This window comes from Podarcis tiliguerta (assembly GCF_965153285.1).
Source record: "Podarcis tiliguerta genome assembly, chromosome: 2".
Taxonomy (NCBI): Eukaryota; Metazoa; Chordata; class Lepidosauria; order Squamata; family Lacertidae; genus Podarcis; species Podarcis tiliguerta.
The window spans coordinates 12511648-12531065 of record NC_139535.1 but is presented as its reverse complement, the minus strand read 5'-3'; the positions used below and the strand labels follow the sequence as shown (position 1 = coordinate 12531065).

Genomic DNA, 19418 nt, shown 5'->3' with positions numbered 1-19418 from the left:
GGGAGGAGCCTCTAGGGAGGGGTCAACTGGGAAGGAGGGGCTACCTGGGGGTGGAGGAAGTGGGAGAACTGGAAGGGCGGACTGGGTGTCGGAGGGAGCGGGAGGGGCTGGGAGCCGGCGCAGCCCGGACTCCTGGGTTCCCTGCGAGGGCGCGAGGGTCATTATGGTTTCATTCATTGCTGTTAGCCAATGCAGCAGCCCCAGAGGCCGTGTGAAGTGGGGTGTTGAAATTACAGTCTCAGGCAAACTTTTTCAGCAGGGGGCCGGTCCACTGTCCCTCAGACCTTGTGGGGGGCCAGACTATATTTTGAAGGGAAAAAATGAACGAATTTCTGTGCCCCACAAATAACCCAGAGATGCATTTTAAATCAAAGCACACATTCTACTCATGTAATAATAATAATAATAATAATAATAATAATAATAATAATAATAATTTATTATTTATACCCCAGAGTCTCCCCAGCCACTCTGGGCAGCTCCCAATCAAATGTTAAAAACAGTACAGCATTAAATATTAAAAACTTCCCTAAACATGGCTGCCTTCAGATGTCTTTTAAAGATAGGATAACTGCTTATTTCCTTCACATCTGATGGGAGGGCGTTCCACAGGATGGGTGCCACTACCGAGAAGGCTCTCTGTTTGGTTCCCTGTAACCTCACTTCTCGCAATGAAGGAACCGCCAGAAGGCCCTTGGGGCTGGATCTCAGTGTCTGGGCTGAAAGATGGGGGTGGAGACGCTCCTTCAGGTATACAGGACCGAGGCCGTTAGGGCTTTAAAGGTCAGCACCAACACTTTGAATTGTGCTCGGAAACGTACTGGGAACCAATGCAGATCTCTCAGGACCAGTGTTATGTGGTCCTGGCGGCCGCTCCCAGTCACCAGTCTGGCTGCCGCATTCTGGATTAATTGTAGTTTCCGGGTCACCTTCAAAGGTAGCCCCACGTAGAGCGCGTTGCAGTAGTCCAAGTGGGAGATAACCAGAGCATGCACCACTCTGGCGAGACAGTCTGCAGGCAGGTAGGGTCTTAGCCTGCATACCAGGTGGAGCTGGTAGACAAAAATCAAATTGCCCCCCTGTGGGGCGTGTGGTTCCACAACACGGGATGAGCCTGCAGTAGTAGTAATGCGGTTCAGTTGAGGGGGAGGGGAGGGGAGCAAGAGCTTGAGGCTCCTAAGTTTTAGGAAGGAGCCGGTGGGAGCCAGGACTCCTGGGTTCTTCTAAGAAAGGGCTGGGTGGGAGCCAGGGTTCTCCTAAGAAAGAGCTAGGACCATGGCAGTAGAAGTATTTATTATTTCTTAAATTGGTATACCACCCTTTATCTGTAGATGTCAGGGCAGTTCAGATACAAAATAAAAATACAATAAACAAAACAATAAACCCCAACCCCCACCTAATAAAAGCTTGGATTAGTTACAGTGGTGAAAGTTCCTAAATTAGAGGTAGAGGAACTCAAAGAGTGGTTTGTAAGAGCCATGCGGTCTGAGCCGCAGCCACCAGCTAAGACCTGCTCACCATTTGAGCTTCCCTGGCAGATTGAAGGTGAACAATAGTCTTGATTACCTTTCTCCCAAGGCAAGTGGGAGTGACCTAGCTAAGCCTGGCAGGACAGTTTACTCTATGGTCTTAACCCCTTCATGCATTAATTAGACTTAAGCATTGTTGGCTGTATGAGGCTGGTTATCCCACATTGTTTTCTGGTTCCTGCTTGCAGTCTTCCTTTAGGCATCTATTTGATGACTGTTGAGAACACAATGCTAGACGAGGTAAGCCTTTGGCCTGATCCAGCAAACCTTTTCTTAGGTCATGAAGAGTCCATTCCCCCAGGAAAATACCAAGGTTTGGAGCCAAAAGTCATGGGTCCTCCTAGAAGCTGGACTGATAATAGAGTTGCCATGCCAAAAGAGCTTCTGTCTCTTTAAACCTTACAATTTGAGGCACAGATTGTGAACCCCTGGCTTTCCAGATGTTGCTGAGCCATTCTGGCTGACAGCACTGGCCCACCCATTAGGCAAGGTGAGATAACTGCCTCAGGCGTCAGGATCCACAGGGGCAGCAGACCACCATGTAGATCACTATTTCCCCCTTTGTTCCTGATTTAGCTCTTCACTCATCCCTTCTTCGCTGGTGGGGAATGGGTGCCATTTTGTGGTTCTCCTCAGGTACCAAAATGTCCTGGGCTGGCCCCATTGGCTGAGATTTATCTGGAGGGTTATAGGTTCCCTTGTCCCTGCCATAATTGTTCATATATTAATCACTCGGAGGCTGCAGTTCTAAGCATAGTGGCATTGACTTTTGAGTAAGCGTCGTTTACAATAGCCTATTTATTTTGAAAGAAGTCACTTTGGAACAAATAGCCAGGCACCTATCGAGGATTTACGGCACCCATTCTATTTTATTTTTTTATAAAAGTCTGCTGGGTTCTGCTAAAACCGGCCAGAAAATATGCATGAACTCTAACCGTACCTTTTAAGTGCCATGTCAGAACTAGTTCATTTCCTCATGCTTCTGGCAAATGCTGCCTTAATGCAGCTACTAATCCATTTCTACAGTGTGAGTGTTCTTTATGGTCTATTAATTTTATCAGAAAGGCATGTCAGATTGCTAACTCCCTCAAGGGGACAGAGAAGCAGGGTATAAATGTTTTAAATAAATAAAATGCATGTTTGTGTTTTCGGCAGCCACCTATTGGACGTTGCCATACATAGCTGAATAAAAGGAGATGACAAATGGGCAAAAAAGGAGGGGGAAGACTCTGTTCTGAGACAGAGAAAAGACTTTACATTATTCTTAAAAGCACATCCCTGTAGGAATATCAAAAGGAGTTCCTTTACCAATTCAGTCTGTTAACCCAGAAGCCCAATGAACAGATAAAAGAGCTGCAAAGAATTGTTTTTACAGGATCCCACCTCCCTTCCCTCAGGGATCAGAGATGCTATGCTGTCCCCTATTAAATAGTTTTAACTGGAGGTGGGATCACAAGGGACGATATTTCAGCGTATTAAAGCACAAAGAGCTGTTTTAATAACCCCAGTGGCCTTTTTCAGGCACTTGTTAGGTCAGCATCGAAATGTATAGGGGGCCTTGCAGTCACCGCGCATGCTATTTTGGGGGGAGCGATTCCATTGCTATGGTAACCGCCTACCTTGAGGCCTTTCCCAGCCGAAGCAGAGCTGTGTTACTGTAATTAAGACATACCCCTGTAATAATCACCTTTTAACAGCTTTGTCTGCAGGCCTGAACTGGCCATTGGATAGTTCTGGCAAATTCCAGAGGAGACCAGTCTCCCTGAGATTTTTATGCTCAGCAAGCAAATAATATCACCTTTAAGAACCACACCTGATTTGCAGTTCATTTGGGGGTTGTTCAAACTGTGCAGGACCACAGCCAAAAGTGGGGTACACCCTCAGGTTCTCACTTGGAGAAGGAAACAAGGATGGCTGAGTGCGAAAGAAGCAGTTTGGAGGATTAGATGCTCGGTCGGTGAATGTATTTGTTTCTGTGGAGTCTGCTCCGTAATGGGTTGGAAAGGGGCAGAATCGTCTTTTGCTTAAGTCAGTAGTAGTGAAATGCTAACTTCAAGCAACACACAATGAGGTTGGAAGGAAAACACATCTGGGATAGTCTCACTTTCCTTTTGATGCTAGCTGTCAATGGCATTGAAGGAAGGTGAGGACAGGTGACCTCACCTAGGCCCGAAGTCCCCCCCCCCCACCAAAACAGGCTCAAAGCTTCTCAAAATCATTTTCTCAGCAGCTAAGCATCAGAAACATTCCGCTCTGCTGTAACAAAGGTAGAGAACAGTCCATTGTTTCTCAGGCCTTTCTCATGCCTTCTGGCCTTGCTAAAGAACCACATTGCAATTTGCTTTCTGTCCGGGAACCATGCCAAAGCACAAGAATGAAACAACTGGAACACACTGAAACCCCCTCACCCCCTTTCCTGCCAAGAGTCCACAATAGTCCCAAGACAGCTTTCTGTACATACTCAGGGGAACACATCATGGGGCAGGACTCCGGAGGGAGGAGAAAGGAGGGAACTGGAAAGGGGTATATATGCTCTGTGCACATGACTGTGAATTCGTGCATGCTTTTTGTGACTTATCACACTTGCTCCTTCTACCAGTTCATGGATGGTAGAAATAAAACCTTTTTCTCCGAAACTATTCCTTGAGTGTCTGTTGACTCCCACTTCCCTTTCCCAGGCGCAATATTTTTCCCACCCGAGGGCAAAGCCTCATAAGGCTACAGCATTTTGAAGCAACTTTTAGAAACTGAATGAAGTAGACGCATTTAAGCCAATGGCATGAGAATCTAGCCAATTCTTCACCTTCCAGCGCTTAAATTTTTTTAGTATGTTTATTTAGGATGTGAAGCCTTATACGTATTAAATCAAAATTAAGCCATGACTTTATGATTGCACCTACTGTTTCCACTTTTTTAGGCTGAAAATGCACCTCTTGGCTTATACTCGAGTGGCTTATACTCAACCCTTTTGGGCTGCTTGTTCTTCTTCTAGGCAGCACCCTAGGTAGGCAAGGGCCCGGGGGGGGGGGGGAGAAGCCCCCTCTGCTACACGCACACATGCACTCCGGCCCACCAGGTGGTTTGTGGTTTGGTGAACCGGCTTATACTAAAGTCATTAAGTTTTCCCAGTTTTTTGTGGTAAAATTAGGTGCCTCGGCTTATATTTGGGTCGGCTTATACTCGAGTATATACAGTATTTCAGCACTAATAAGCTGGTTGACGCTGGCAACCAGTAACTGAGATTTCAATTTAGGTGGGGTGGGGGGCTAGAGGGCAAGTCCTTCATCCCTTCTGTGCCCAGCTTAGCTTTCGGGAGCTTACGATGTAAGGTCGATCTAGTGTCAATCAAGTTCGCTTTCAGCACACAGGCCTTCCAGCACAGAGTATATTAAGCAACCGATTAGACAAAACCTAGTATTTTGTCCTGCTTCATTTGCTGTACTTTTCCGTGTGTAAAACAAGGGATTGTTATTTTAAAAGTATGTTTTACTCTGAGCTAATCTCCACCCCAAAAGCTAAACAACAATCCACCCCCAATTTTTTTCTTAATTTGGAGTCACCCCAAATAGGGACGTGTTATACACGGAAAAATATTGTATATTTATTTTTAAAATTATTCTGTGAGCTGTCCTGTGAACTTTAAGAATTCTTTCAAATAATGCCTCACACATTCAGTGTGCATGTGTATCTTTCCAAGAAAACAGTTCTCTCTCTCTCTCACAGACACACAAGAGAGTCTGCACCCTGTGCAAGAGATGCTCCTATCCTAAAGAATGAAGCCACACCAGTGAAAGGTTACTCACAAGACTAGTTTAATTCAACACCCATAAGAGCTGGGCTCCTTTATTACCAAAAAATAATAGGGTCTCAAAGGGGTGGGGTGGGGAAGAGAGAACAAGCCACAACTAAAACATTATCAATCTTTCACTACTAGTTTACCTGCCAAGAAATATCAACTTTAAACAGGGGATTAATTTTAACATGCAGACAAAATTAAAAAGTGATAGGGCATACATAACACACACACACGCACATATACGGAAAACAGTCTTTTTAAAAAATGATGAACGGGCGTACGAAAAAATGTTTGTGTTTTTAGTTCCCCATCCAAGGAATTCCCCCCTCCCTATAAAACAAAATGTACTTTTAAATGTCAGGTATCACAGAGCACCCCCAACTAAGCTCCCCTTCCGTACTTCCCATCATCACAGAGGCAGATCACTGGTAGTATTGATGTATGGGTGGAGGGGCGGGGACAGAGCAATAGGTGGAGTCCCAAAATCTTGTTGGCAGGCAGTGGAGGTCCATCTGAAAGGAAGTCTCATGTGGAGGCTCCAGCAGCAGAACCTTCTTTGTCATCTGAGTGCCAAGTTGAGCAATGAGACTTTTGCCCTGAGGGAGTGCAGGATATCTGATGTCAGCCCCGACTCCCCACTTCGCACAGCCTTGTGATAGATGCTCCTCTATCCTTGCCGCAGGAGTGGGGTGTGGTTTGAGTGTTCCAGACTTGTCGGTCACCTCATTCTCCATCAGATGAAATTAAAAACGTGAAGCTCCGGGGAAGTGGAGGAGGTCAGGAATTTAAACCAAGGGCAACGTGAAGAGGCAAAGCCCCCTTTATCGGGTCTGTTCAACTGAAAGAGACAAAACACGTTAGGCAGAACACAGCAAACAAGCTTAGGCTGCCCATTCAATTCTAATGTTTCTGAACAACCTTTCCAGCATCTTTCAGTCTTCTGCAGAAAAGTGTCCTCCTTTACCAAACTAAGTACTCCCCTCCCCAATTCCACATGGCAAAAAGCAACTCCCACTGAGCCAGCGGTCTGTTCACAGTGACTTCCAGAAGCTCAGTTCATAGGGCATTTTCCCCTCCAATTGTTCCTTGCCCTCTCATACGGCTCATCCTATTCCTCAAATTTAGATTAAAGTGGAGAGCCCTCAGAACATAGAAGCACCTGGCTCAAAGGTTCGATCCCTGGCGTGTACACCAACATGGCTGGAAATGGCCTATGCCTGAAAAATGCAGCCAATAGGTGTGGACAATACTAAGCTAAATGGACTAATGGCATAAAGCAGCTTCCCAGCATTCAGTCAACTTATACCTCCCCCCCTTCAGGTCTCAAATTTCCTGCTTGGCCTCCAATAACAAGCTCTTCCGGCAGTCTAAATCTCCCCTTCTCATTCCAACCGCCATCAAACGTCTCAGGCTGCACTTACTGTAGGAAGAGATGTCAATCTCATCAGGGAGCTCGCTGATGTTCACCTCGAAGCGGTCCTGCACTTCATTCAGGATCTTCGCATCATTCTCATCCGACACAAAAGTTATCGCCAGACCCTTCGTGCCAAAGCGCCCAGCACGAGCCACCTGCGGAAGCCACAAAGGAGAAGATGGGCCCGAGTGCCTGTTGAAGTATTTCCCGGTAAACTGGTACCTTGGGTTAAGTACTTAATTCGTTCTGGAGGTCCGTTCTTAACCTGAAGCACCACTTTAGCTAATGGGGCCTCCTGCTACCGCCGGAGCACGATTTCTGTTCTCACCCTGAAGCAAAGTTCTTAACCCGAAGCACTATTTCTGGGTTAGCGGAGTCTGTAACCTGAAGCGTATGTAACCCGAGGTACCACTGTACTTCCCCAAAAGTAGGCTGTTCTCTCCAAGGTCAAGTACTGAAAGCAAGAGGCACCAGGGCACGTAAAAACCCACGTTTACCACGGGTGTTGCTCAGGGCTTGAAGAGACATCAAAACAAGTCAGAGACTCTAGTCTGAGCAAACTCATCAGCGCAACACCACCTTGGACTTTTCTATCCTTTTGAACTTGGGCCTCAGAGCTGAGGTTTGGAATCTACTTTCTCGCTAGCCCCACACTCACCCGGTGCAGATAGGTATCCGAATCCTCTGGCATATCATAATTGAAAGCAATGTTGACCCGCTCAATGTCCATGCCACGACCAAAGAGATTGGTGGCCACCAAGATACGGCGCTGGAAATCTTTGAATTGCTGGTATCGAGACAACCTGAGAGGCCAGGAAAATGAGTGATTAATATCTTCTAGGCCCCCTAGAAACCCCACCTCTTAGTAGAACACCAGAAAGACAACTCCCACCCCTTTGTTCTACCCTACCAGACAAAACTACCCTTTCAAATAGGAGGCAAAACAAAAAAACAAGACAAAGATGCAAAAAAATGGCCTAGGCCAAACAGGAGCTATGCTTCCACCTCTCTCCTGGAGCAAGCAGGACAAACAACTGGAGAAGGATTGCTCTCTCACAGAGGACTCGCTGCTTGCTTAATGTAAACAGTCCTGCCTTCTGGAGTAACTGGGAGGAGGAAGCCAACCAAGGAATAAGACAACCACCATACACAAAACACAACTCCCACACAGCCTGTGTTTTAACCCACCAGACGTGACTGTCCTTAAAAGGCTCACATTCCCTGGTTACGAACTAGACTTTCAGCTCCTAACCAGCCTATGAAAAATTTTGTCCACTAACCCCTCCCACAACTAGGCATGTAAGATCACGTTGACCCAAACAAGCATCTTGCTAAAGGTAAGGATTGGTCTCCCAGCTCCAAAATGTCAAGCGCAAGAAAACGTTTCTCTGTATCCACCCCATCCCAAAGATGATTCAGATGCCAAGAAAGTGGATGTTTGCATCAACTTTACCCAGATGATTCACATTAATAGTGTTTTCTTGTCCCGGACCCCACTCGTTACAAACATCATCTCCTGCCAACAAACTACAAGAGGAGCAACTTTTACCTATGTCTCAGCAACGTAGCACAGTGACCATTGCTCAGGGCTTAGAAAAGCATCACCGAAAGAGTCAGAGACTCTAGTCTGAAGCAAACTCATCACAGCAAATGAGCCACCTGCATCTCGACCCGCAACCCCCTGCGTCTGTCCCCTTCTCACCTCTCTTCCTGGGGCATACCCCTGTGGATGGCGATGGCCGGGAAGTTCTGCTCCACCAGCAGCTGAGCCAACGCAATGCAGCGCTGCACGGACTTCACAAAGATCACCACCTAGATGGGAAAGCCACGTGTCAATCCTACACCTCTTCACAGCTGCCCCTTGATAGCGAAGGGATGTCGGTATGGCCTCCTGCCAAGTCCCCTCTCGAAAACGGTTGGAGCGGGCATGGAGCCTGCACTCATAGGAAGCCGTGAAGGCAGAACCCAACTTCTCCACCATCAGGTTATCCCCAAGGCGGGTCGCTTTGTGGTCATCATGCGGGCCAACATTAAGCTTTTAATTTCAGCCTGTGAGACTCAGATCAAGGAGTGTGGTGGAGTCTCCTTCTTTGGAGATCTTTAAGCAGAGGCTTGACAACCATATGTCAGGAGTGCTCTGATGGTGTTTCCTGCTTGGCAGGGGGTTGGACTCGATGGCCCTTGTGGTCTCTTCCAACTCTAGGATTCTATGATTCTAAGCATCTAGCCAGGAAAAGGATCGGAAGCAGAAGCAGGCTCCCCACATTCTACCAAGTCAACCCTCTTAATCTTTAAAGGGGGACTGGACATTTCAAGTTCTGGTCCCTCCCACATCGCGAGAAACCCTGACCCTGGGGCAGGGTCTACTTCCAGAAGGCACCTGGTTGAACTCCAGCACATCAAGCAGGTCAAAGAGCTTGCGGTTCTTCTCGTTGTCTTTCAGTTTGACATAGTACTGCTGCAGACCATGCAGCGTCAGCTTGGTCTCGTCATCCACGAAGATCTCCATGGGCTGAGGAGCAAACCCAGGGCCGGTTAGACCAGGGCAAGGCTGACCTGGGCTTGGAGGGAGGGGGTGGGTCGGGGGGGTGGACAAGAAGCACAAAACGGGAACAGGAAACAGCTTTCCTCGCCGCATACACGCCCACGGCCCTACGATCCCTTAGGAAAGATCAGGAAAATGAAGGGACACCCCACCCCCCCTTCCGCTTTCAATCAATCTTAAGAAGCCAAAAGCTTCCATCCGAAGGATCCTGGGAGACACTTCTCCCGGCTCAGCCAATGAACATTCCCTGCAAAGCATTCTGGGGGAAAGGCTAACACTGCCAACTCTTTCAAGATTCTCCTCCTTTACAAAGCACTAAAACATTAGCCACTTTCAAGATTAGGCAGGGTATGAACTTTAAAAATGAAACACAAGACTCAAATGCCTTCCCTTACGATTTCCTCCCAATCCCCAGTGTTAAAAAAAGAAAGGAAAAGCAACAGCACAGAAAAGAAGTCAGTGCATGTTGAGCAATTTCAACCACCTAAACCATTCTGGCCTTGCGCATCCCTCACAGGCTTCTTCCTAATAGCAAACAGGGGCTCCCGGTCCAGTCATGTACCACATCCCCTGCAATTTCCAACTATCTAGTTACCCAAACTCTGATGCTTGGAACCAAGGGTCAGCAAAGTACACATGGTAAGCCCGATTCCACATGGCCCATTCCCTTCCAGAAACTCATCTTTCCACCTGACCCCACAGACCCACTATCTGCCTCACAAATCCTATTCATTTCAGGATTAATTTGGTATTCCGGCAGTCGCTACCTCCAGCCATGATCTGACGGCTCTTTTTTTGCAGGGGGCAGGGGAAGCAGTTTTACTTCCCTCTCCCCCAGCAGTGAGGACCCTCAAGACAATCCCTTTCCCACATGGCACAGAGGGGTGGGGTGGGGGTAACAGAGAAGAAAGGGGTAATAGAAAATAAAACAGCACGCTTTTCCCAGTTCAGAACAAAAAAAGGATAAAACTTCTCCTCCAGGTCGCCAGGCACGTCTGTTCCACTGGCTGCAGCCGGTCCCTTGGATCCCTCGGGGAGTCCTTCGCCGCAGGTCTCCAGAGTGCCAGCCAGTGAGTGGGCAGGGCAGGACAGGGCAAGGAGGGCAGGATGGTGTGCGTGCGTGCTGCCGGTGCGTGTGTGCCCGAGCGTAATGCATGGGGGTGAGGAGCCAAGAAAACTACACTTGCCTGGGTGTGAGGGGACCAGGATCTTCTGAACGTGGGTGTGGGGGGGCCAGGATCTTCGGAACACGGTGCTGACCAGCAGGTGGATCCCACGCTGAAGGGAGTGCAGGGAATACAGGATAAAGAGCAGGGGGGCGCCGTGTATTCTGCGCCACCCGCCAAGTGTGGAGGCGGAAGAGGATCCTTCTGGAATGGATCCCCTCCATCGCTAACGTGGACACTCTCTAGGTCGTGTGTGCCAGCTGGGCAGAGGATGATCATGGTGTGTGGACGCTCTCTAGCCCTTTTGGGAGAGGCCTCTCGTTCGTGTGTGCAAATAGGCGGCTGGCTAGCGTAACCCGAATGATCTTCCGGAAGGTATGTGCCCTACAAGTGCCTTAGGGGGACTGGGGTAGCCGGTGGGCGGCAGCGGTGCAGCCCAGGGTGCTGTAGGCAGTGGTGGCGGTCTAAGCTCTGGCCCCCTGCTCCTTCCCTGGACGGGGAGGAAGGGAGGCTGGCCGGCCGGCCAGGTGGATAAAGAAGGTAGAAGGGGTTTAATTACGTCTTGCATGAATTTGCGGCACACAGGGCGGATTTCCTTGCTGAGTGTGGCACTGAACATCATGACCTGCTTTTCATGCGGGGTCATGCGGAAGATCTCCTGGACGTCCCGGCGCATATCTGCGGGGAAGAAAAGGACCAGAGGGTTAGAAATGGCTCTCTGTGCTACTCCAGGAACCCAATAGGTCTCCTCTCCTCCACTGCCAGACCATATCCACGTAAGGAAGTTATTCCAGTCTCACAAACACTTAATAGCTCTTATGGTGCTTTTTTTCAGAGGACTGAGTATTCATGATAAGAGTATGGGCAACTTTTTAAGGTGTATATACCCATACGTTACTGTCTGCCTTTCTATCTTCAGTTGCTATAACTGGCCAATAACTGTACTACTGATTTAAAGGTAAAGGTACCCCTGCCCGTACGGGCCAGTCTTGCCAGACTCTAGGGTTGTGCGCCCATCTCACTCAAAGAGGTCGAGGGCCAGCGCTGTCCGGAGACACTTCCGGGTCACGTGGCCAGCGTGACGAAGCTGCTCTGATGAGCCAGCGCAGCACACGGAACGCCGTTTACCTTCCCACTGGTAAGCGGTCCCTATTTATCTACTTGCACCCGGGGGTGCTTTCGAACTGCTAGGTTGGCAGGCGCTGGGACCGAACGACGGGAGCGCACCCCGCCGCGGGGATTCAAACCGCCAACCATGCGATCGGCAAGTCCTAGGCACTGCGGTTTTACCCACAGCGCCACCCGCGTTACTGTATCGTAAATCTGTATATGACTGTAAGCTGCCTCAAGTTCAATTTCTCTCACACACAGTAGGGGCCACCGGCCTGACAAGCGCGGGGGGGGGGGGGGGGGAGAGAGAAATCTCATGCTGTCTGTACATTCTCTGGGTTGGCTCCTGACTTGTACTCTGTAGCGTTACACTCACACAATGCTTTGCTGGAAAAAGGAGGAGGCAAGACAGTTTGCAGAGATTCCCCCTTCCCCCAGCAGTCCTCCCTCCCTACAGAGCAGTAGTGGAAGCATTAGCAAAAGCACTTCCCCAGCTTCCTTCAGCAGGAGCCTCCACTGAAATAACAGCCCCTTCCATAAAAAGGAACAGCCCGGGATCTAAAACAACATAGCAGTACCTTCCTTGCTGTCCAACTACTAAGCCCAACCCACATGGATCACATGCACACAGCCCCTCACCAAGCTGCTCAAGCATCTTGTCGCATTCGTCCAGGATGAAGTGCTTGATGTGCTTGAGGTTGAGGCTCTTGTTGCGGGCCAAGGCCAGGATGCGGCCCGGGGTCCCCACCACAATGTGGGGGCAGTTCTTCTTCAGCACCTCTTCGTCCTTCTTGATGGACAGGCCCCCAAAGAACACCGCCACCTGGGTCAAAAATGTATAAATTATTGCTTGAGTGGCATACGAAAGATGAGGAAGTGAAATCGGTTATGAGTCAGTGGGCCAAAGATTTTGGATATAATATTCAATTTGATCAATGGATAAAATTGTGGGAGGAGGGAATGAAATTCACTGCATGTACTACAATAAAAGAAACCGTAATGAAAATGATGTATAGATGGTACGTAACACCAGTGAAACTTGGTAAGATGTATAAAATTTGTAACAAATGTTGGAAATGTAAAGAAAAAGAGGGAACATTTTACCACATGTGGTGGGAATGTAAAAAAGTGAAATGCTTTTGGGAAATGATTTATAATGAGATGAAGAAAATGTTGAAATATACATTCATTAAGAAACCAGAAGCATTTCTACTTGGGATAGTAGGGAACGAAATCAGTAAGAAAGATGTGAAATTGTTTAGATATGCAGTGACAGCAGCAAGAATTTTGATGGCCCAGAAATGGAAGCAGGAAGAAATGCCGACCAAGGAAGAATGGAGAATGAAATTGACGGAGTATGCAGAGATGGACAAATTGACTGGAAAAATAAGGAACCAACGTGATCAGAGATTTTCCGAGGACTGGAGTAAATTTACAGAATATATCAAAACTGAATGTGAGGAGCAACTAACGCTTGTTGGCTTTCAAGAAGCTTTGTGAAAAAGACTGACAGAAATGTTGCTTAAAAGAAAGGTTAAGACTAAGAGATATAATGTGCAATACAAATGTAAGAAATGTGAGAAGTAGTGAGATTATGGAGAATTTTCAGATAGGCTGATGGAAGTCAAAAAGATGTTTATGTCAAAACAAATGTTAAATTTGGAAAAAAAGGTTTATTGGAAAGTGAATAAAAATTATTTATAAAAAAAAAAAGAAAGAACACCGCCACCTGGGAGGGAGGGAAAGAGAGGGAACTCTCAAATAAAGGCTGGCAGCCAGGAGAAGCAAAAGCCCCAAGGGTGCAGAAATGGGTAAAAACAAATGAAAACAGGACATAGGCAGGATGCAAACTCTGTCAAATAAGTAACTTGACAGAAACTGCCTCCAGTGTTAGTTTCATCCCCAAAGCCATGGAATCGTCCAAACCTCTCCCACCGTTCTCTTAGGTATATTTTCTACTGTTCACTCCCATGCAGGCAAAGAAGAAGAGGAAGAGTTTGGATTTGATATCCTGCCGTTCACTCCCCTTCAGGAGTCTCACAGCGGCTAACATTCTCCTTTCCCTTCCTCCCCCACAACAAACACTCTGTGAGGTGAGTGGGGCTGAGAGACTTCAGAGACGTGTGACTGGCCCAAGGTCACCCAGCAGCTGCATGTGGAGGAGCGGGGAGGCGAACCCGGTTCACCAGATTACGAGTCCACCGCTCTTAACCACTACACCACACTGGCTCTCAAAACATTGTACGTGGACTTGAGCAGGGACAACAGCTGTGGCAGCCCTTCGCCTCTCACCTTGACACTGGGCATGTACTTGGAGAAGCGCTCATACTCCTTGCTGATCTGGAAGGCCAACTCACGGGTGTGACACATCACCAGCACCGACACCTGTGAAGGAAGGAGGAAATATGTTTTAAGGAGCCCCTGCTGATTACTTCCGTCGCTCTAGCAGACTCTCGTTCAGGTCTGTTTAAGCTGGCAGGTTATCAGGCTCCCTCCTCAGCACCCCCCACCGTCCTTGAAAAACTGCTTTCCTTTCTGAAACATACCTGACCAGTGACTGGCTCCAACTGCTGTAGTGTAGCAAGAACGAAGACGGCAGTCTTGCCCATGCCGGATTTGGCCTGGCACAGGACATCCATGCCCAAGATGGCCTGCGGGATACACTCGTGTTGCACTGCATGGAGAACATGAAAAAGTACAATGAATACCTCCTGGCAGGTCAGGGATCTCAGAAGCAGCAGGTTCAGACTATGGCAACATGACAACCGGCCTTTTCTGTGGTGGCCCCCTGCCTGTTGAATGCTCTCCCCAGAGAGCCTTGCCTGGCACCTTCATTACATACCGTATTTTTCGCTCGATAACACGCACCCAACCATAACACGCATGTAGTTTTTAGAGGAGGAAAACAAGAAAAAAAAAATCTAAACAAAACAGTGGATGTATGATTTTTGTGGTTCATGCTGCGGCCACAGACATGTGATCTGACGGTGAGTTTGGGGTAGCCCAATGCAAAAATCCTGAGGATCCATGTGGATCCATGTTTGTAACCATGTTTTTGCACCACTGCAGCCCCAGGCAACAGTGGGTGCGTGATTTTTTTGGTGCAAACTGTAGCCATGGACGTGCTATGTGATCTGATGGTGAATTTGGGGTGACCCAGTGCAAAAATCCTGAGGATCCATGTGGATCTGTGCTTTGTAACCACGTTTTAAGTGGGGAGGGAAGGAAAAACACTCAAGGGACAAGAAGCACGCGTGGAGCAGGCTCTGCTTCTCTCCCGCCCCCCCTTAGCGAGCTGAAAACCTTTGCTGGAGGGACAGAGAGCCTGCTTGCTTTAAAGGAGCCTAAAGCAAGCAGGTTCTGCTTCTCTCCCCCCTCCCCCTTAGCGAGCTGAAAAGCAAAGCGGGAGGAGAGAGATACAGAGCGCCTGCTTGCTTTTTGCTTTAAAGGAGCCAACCGGACAGGAGCCGCTTACAAGTGCTTTGCTCCTTTAAAGCAAGCAGGCTCTGCTTCTCTCCCTCCTCCCCCCCCCCCTTAGCGAGCTGAAAATCTTTCCTGCTATTTCCAGCAAAGCGGGAGAAGAGCCGCTGAGTGGGGACGAGAGAGATACAAGAGAGCCTGCTTGCTTTAAAGGGGCCAACCGGACAGGAGCCACTTACACTCGTGTAAGCGGCTCCTCTCCCCTCCCACTTTGCTCCATTAAAGAAGCAGGCACTCTGTCCCTCTCTCCTCCCCATTCAGCGGCTCTTCTCCCGCTGGAAACCACGGAGGAGGGATTCGCTCCGTAACACGTACAGACATTTCCCCTTACTTTCTAGGAGGAAAAAAACGTGTGTTATGGAGCGAAAACTACGGTACATTCACCCCTACTTTGCTAACATTCTGAAATATCCCCACCAGACAAGGCACCCGGGCTCACCTTCAGAGGGGTGTTCAAAGCCACAATCAACAATGGCACGCAGCAGCTCTGGTTTTAACAGGAAATCCCGGAAGCCAGAACTGTGGATGGAGACATAGGACCCCTTGACATCTTTCTTAGTTGGGACGTCCACCCCATCTCCAGCTGCCTGATTTTCCACCTCATCATCTTCGTAATCCAGAAGTTCATTGTCAACATCGTTCTCAGTCATGGTGATGCCTCTCTCTCTAAAAAACGAAAGGAAGACTTAGCATAAAATTGCGTAAATAGTACGGCCAAACAATATAAGAGGTAACAGAATGACAACTATAACGGTTGAACGTAAGCAAGGAAAGTGGTGTTATCATTCACAATAGCTTGGTTGGTGACAGCACAACCTTGCTACTTAAAGCTTATGTTAATTAACACCTGTATTGTTTGAGGAAGCCTTTGCCTCGCTTCAGGCCTCAACAAACACAACCAGATGTACAGGTTCAGAGCAAAGTCCCCCTTTGAAGTTTCTTTGCTGGATAATTCAACTTTTAGGTCAGCGGCAATGTGTCCTGGAAGATTACAATGTTCTTCCACTGGTTATGTAGATCCTTCTGCTGCCTGAACAGGGCAGAAAGGATGTTCTCTACACAAAATAATAAATGGGCAGAAACCTGACATCAAAAATTGAAAGATTCATGCTGTACACTTGTCTGTTCCCTTGCCACCATATTTTCTTATATTATTATTGCAGCTGCACGTATGCAAGTATTTTTATCTGCCCCTTTTATCACTGTTGCTCTTAAAACAAGAAAAAGGCAACATTTAGAAACCACCAGAATATTTCAGTTTTCGCAGGACACTTACCTCCGAGATTTTATTTTTTAAAATACTAATGATGCATATAGCTCTATAGTCTTATACCACATTAAATCAGAATCTCTTAGAAAAGCACTTTGGTCTGTCACAACTAGAATAATTTGCACTCTAAAGGGAATGGGCATAAGACTCACAAGGGCCTCATATGATTTTACTTAACATGAACCTCCTTTATGAGGGCCAGATTGTTCATAAAGAACATGCATGAAGTACTAGAGAAGAAAGGCAAATCCTCTAAGCAGCACTTAAGTCAGTTACAGGGACTCTGCAGCTCTTCAAATGTTGCCGAGACTCCACTTTCCATCAGCTCCAAGAAGGATGGCCACAGGTCAGGGATGATGGGAGTTGTTGTCTAGCAACACCTGAAGGGTTACACATCCCCCATCCCCCATTTTTATGACATGCATAAAAATTTCTGATACGTTTTCATATACCACAAACACCCATGGCATACTTAATTTACCAGTGTTTATGGTGCCACGATAGTATACTTTCTTGCTATTTCTGCAACAGAGCAATTCCTCTGGCAGATTTTGGAAAAGTACAGATAAGGAGTGCAAGTAAAGGTAAAGGTACCCTGACTATTAGGTCCAGTCGTAACCGACTCTTGGGTTGCGGCGCTCATCTCACTTTATTGGCCGAGGGAGCCGGCATACAGCTTCCAGGTCATGTGGCCAGCATGACTAAGCCGCTTCTGGCAAACCACAGCAGCACACGCCGGAGTGGTACCTATTTATCTACTTGCACTTTGACGTGCTTTTGAACTGCTAGGTTGGCAGGAGCAGGGACCGAGCAATGGGAGCTCATCCCGTCATGGGGATTCGAACCACCGACCTTCTGATCAGCAAGTCCTAGGCTCTGTGGTTTAACCCACAGTGCCACCCAAGGGGTGCAAGTGGGACCCCCTAAAAGTTGCATGTGTTGCATTTGGGCAGCAACAATCCTAAACTCACTATCCCCTAAAAGCTAGTTACCCCAATCAATCCCTCCTCATCACCTAAGCCCATGAAAACATGCCTCCATGCAGATGGCTTTGCAGCTTTACATTTATGCTCATAACAGACAAGTTGGGCACCCTGAAAACACATGCAGCTAAAGATGAGCATCCCCACTTCATCTCTAAGGGGGAGGGGAGAGAGATGGGCAAGAAAATAAGGGAGCCAGGCACACATCCACAATTCCCCACTTCCAAATCAAGACGAATGCCTCACAAGACGGAAAACCCGCTAGACGAAAGGGTTTTCCGTTTTTTGATGCGCTTCGCAGGACGAATTTCCCTATGGGCTTGCTTTGCAAGACGAAAATGTCTTGCGAGTCTTGAGATTTTTTTTCTCGCTCCCCACCCCCTTTTTCTAAGGCGCTATGCTGCTAATAGCCTTTTAGCAGCTAATCCGCTAATACCTTAAGCCTTTAATAGCCGCTAATAGCCGCTAATAGCGCTAATCCGCTAATAGGGTTGCTTCGCTAGACGAAGAGACTCAGGGAACGGATTCTTTTCGTCTTGCGAGGCACCACTGTATTAGGATTCTCAGATCCATGTATCATATACAACACCAGTTACAGGACAAAAGAGAATGGCACCAGGAAACTCAAATTTACAACTCCTAAGAGAAGTCCCATTCTTGAAGTGCTGCCTGAAGCAGAGTTGCAGCACCAAGCAAGAAGAGATTCAAGAACAGCCACCTAAAAACCCTCCTAGATAAATCTCACTCACCAGCACTGAGTCAGAACGGGTGTTATTTTTTTGATGGAATTTCTTGTTGACTCTTCCTCACGCCTTTCCTGCACAACAGCAGCTTTTTCTTCTTTTATCCTACAAAATCCACCTTAAAAATAGAAAAAGAAAACCTCTGCATTTCAGCACAGTAAATTCCCAGAGAAACCCTCTCCTGCAACAGCAAATTAGTGTTCTCCTGTAGCGACGAGGAGAATACGGCTCCACATTCTCCACGTGGGTACGATCCCTAAAGATATTACACCCACTTGGCCCTGTTCAGACCATACAAAGGATGAACTAAAAAAAAAAAGTTATGGAGGGTTGCAGCTTCCTAGTACAAGTACGGCAAACTGCACTAAAATCACGCTCCCAAAACAACCCATTGCATACATTTCGGTCCAAAACGTAACCTTAAAAAAGAAAAATAGCTTGGATCTCCTGCCTCACTTGCCATTCATTGCCCTGCATTTTTATCTGTTCCATTGCAACCCATCTCATTACACCCAGTGAAGATCAGACCACCTGCACCCTCCCCAGATAGCAAACATGGGGGGGAAAGGCCCCTAGAATATTTAATCTGCAAACCCGCACGAACTGCATGAATGAATCCTCCAGCAAGGATCTGCTAAAGCGGCACGTTTGCGGCTGCATCTCAAAACCCCGTTGTATGATGAAAGGGATCCCACCCGTCTCTTCCCTAGATGCAATTTCTCCCTTCCCACAATTACCCCATAATCGTCTCATCATGTACAGTGCGCTATTAAGAAAAGGCCGTTTGGAAATGGGGGGGGGCTAGACACACCAGAATTAAAACCCTCTGTATTTCTAGTTTCTAATTCTGAGCTGAAAAGGAAGGCACAAGGGGTCTCTCTATCCAAAGGACCACGCTTGGGAGGCCTAGTTAACGCCACAAGGAGGATGTTTCCCGATTACGAACAGCTCACGGGGAGCAGCGCGCAAAAGAAAAAGGGCGCCATCTTAAATTCTACTACTTAGCCTTGCAATGGCAGGGGATAAGGCACTCCCCCACCCACTCCCGACTCAATTTTTGGAGGTCCAAACGGGCAAGCGGCCCCCAAAAAAACGAACCATCGGTAGAAAAATGTCCGGAGAAACGATATCCACCCTGATATGGGGCGGATGGCACAACCGAGGGCGGATGGAGGCGCGATTGTCGGGGAGCACCTTACCTTCTACGAAGGGGAGGAGTCGAAGAGCTACGCTGAACGGCGACCACAGCAGAAAGTGCGCAGCTTCCGGTAAAGGGGAAGGAGGTCACCGGAAGCCCCGGGTGGGAATCTGTCGCGAGGACCCCGCGGGTTTTTCGCGGGGCTTGTCTAATTGAGAGCCTGACTGGAAATTGGTTAATTTCA

General features: G+C 47.8%; 1 protein-coding gene across 4 annotated transcripts; it reads right to left on the bottom strand.

The window, feature by feature from the left end:
• Positions 1 to 5324: 5324 nt before the first annotated feature.
• Positions 5325 to 19364, bottom strand: DDX39B (DExD-box helicase 39B). Of its 4 annotated transcripts, none has more exons than XM_083426288.1 (12): positions 19236 to 19364; positions 18039 to 18154; positions 15480 to 15704; positions 14107 to 14234; positions 13853 to 13945; positions 12200 to 12383; positions 11010 to 11128; positions 9120 to 9251; positions 8442 to 8551; positions 7398 to 7542; positions 6747 to 6894; positions 5325 to 6163 (listed from the first exon to the last, which is right to left on the bottom strand). In XM_083426288.1, the coding sequence occupies exons 3-12, from the start codon at positions 15688 to 15690 to the stop codon at positions 6147 to 6149; spliced, it is 1287 nt and encodes a 428-aa protein (XP_083282414.1). In that variant the 5' UTR covers positions 15691 to 15704; positions 18039 to 18154; positions 19236 to 19364; the 3' UTR covers positions 5325 to 6146. The 4 variants fall into 4 exon arrangements, with proteins under 4 accessions (XP_083282414.1, XP_083282415.1, XP_083282417.1 ...); XM_083426289.1 differs by having other exon boundaries at positions 15480 to 15706; positions 18043 to 18154; XM_083426291.1 differs by having other exon boundaries at positions 15480 to 15706; positions 18043 to 18154; positions 19135 to 19242.
• Between the last annotated feature and the right edge of the window lie 54 nt (positions 19365 to 19418).

Bases quoted from the DNA above. Each gene is read 5' to 3' on its own strand.
- DDX39B (XM_083426288.1), bottom strand. From the start codon at position 15,690: ATGACTGAGAACGATGTTGACAATGAACTTCTGGATTACGAAGATGAT. The intron at 13,946-14,106 runs GTATGTTTCAGA...CTTCCTTCACAG, and splicing joins TGGAGCCAGTCACTGGTCAG to GTGTCGGTGCTGGTGATGTG. The intron at 11,129-12,199 runs GTGAGGGGCTGT...TCTTCCCCGCAG, and splicing joins CAAGATGCTTGAGCAGCTTG to ATATGCGCCGGGACGTCCAG.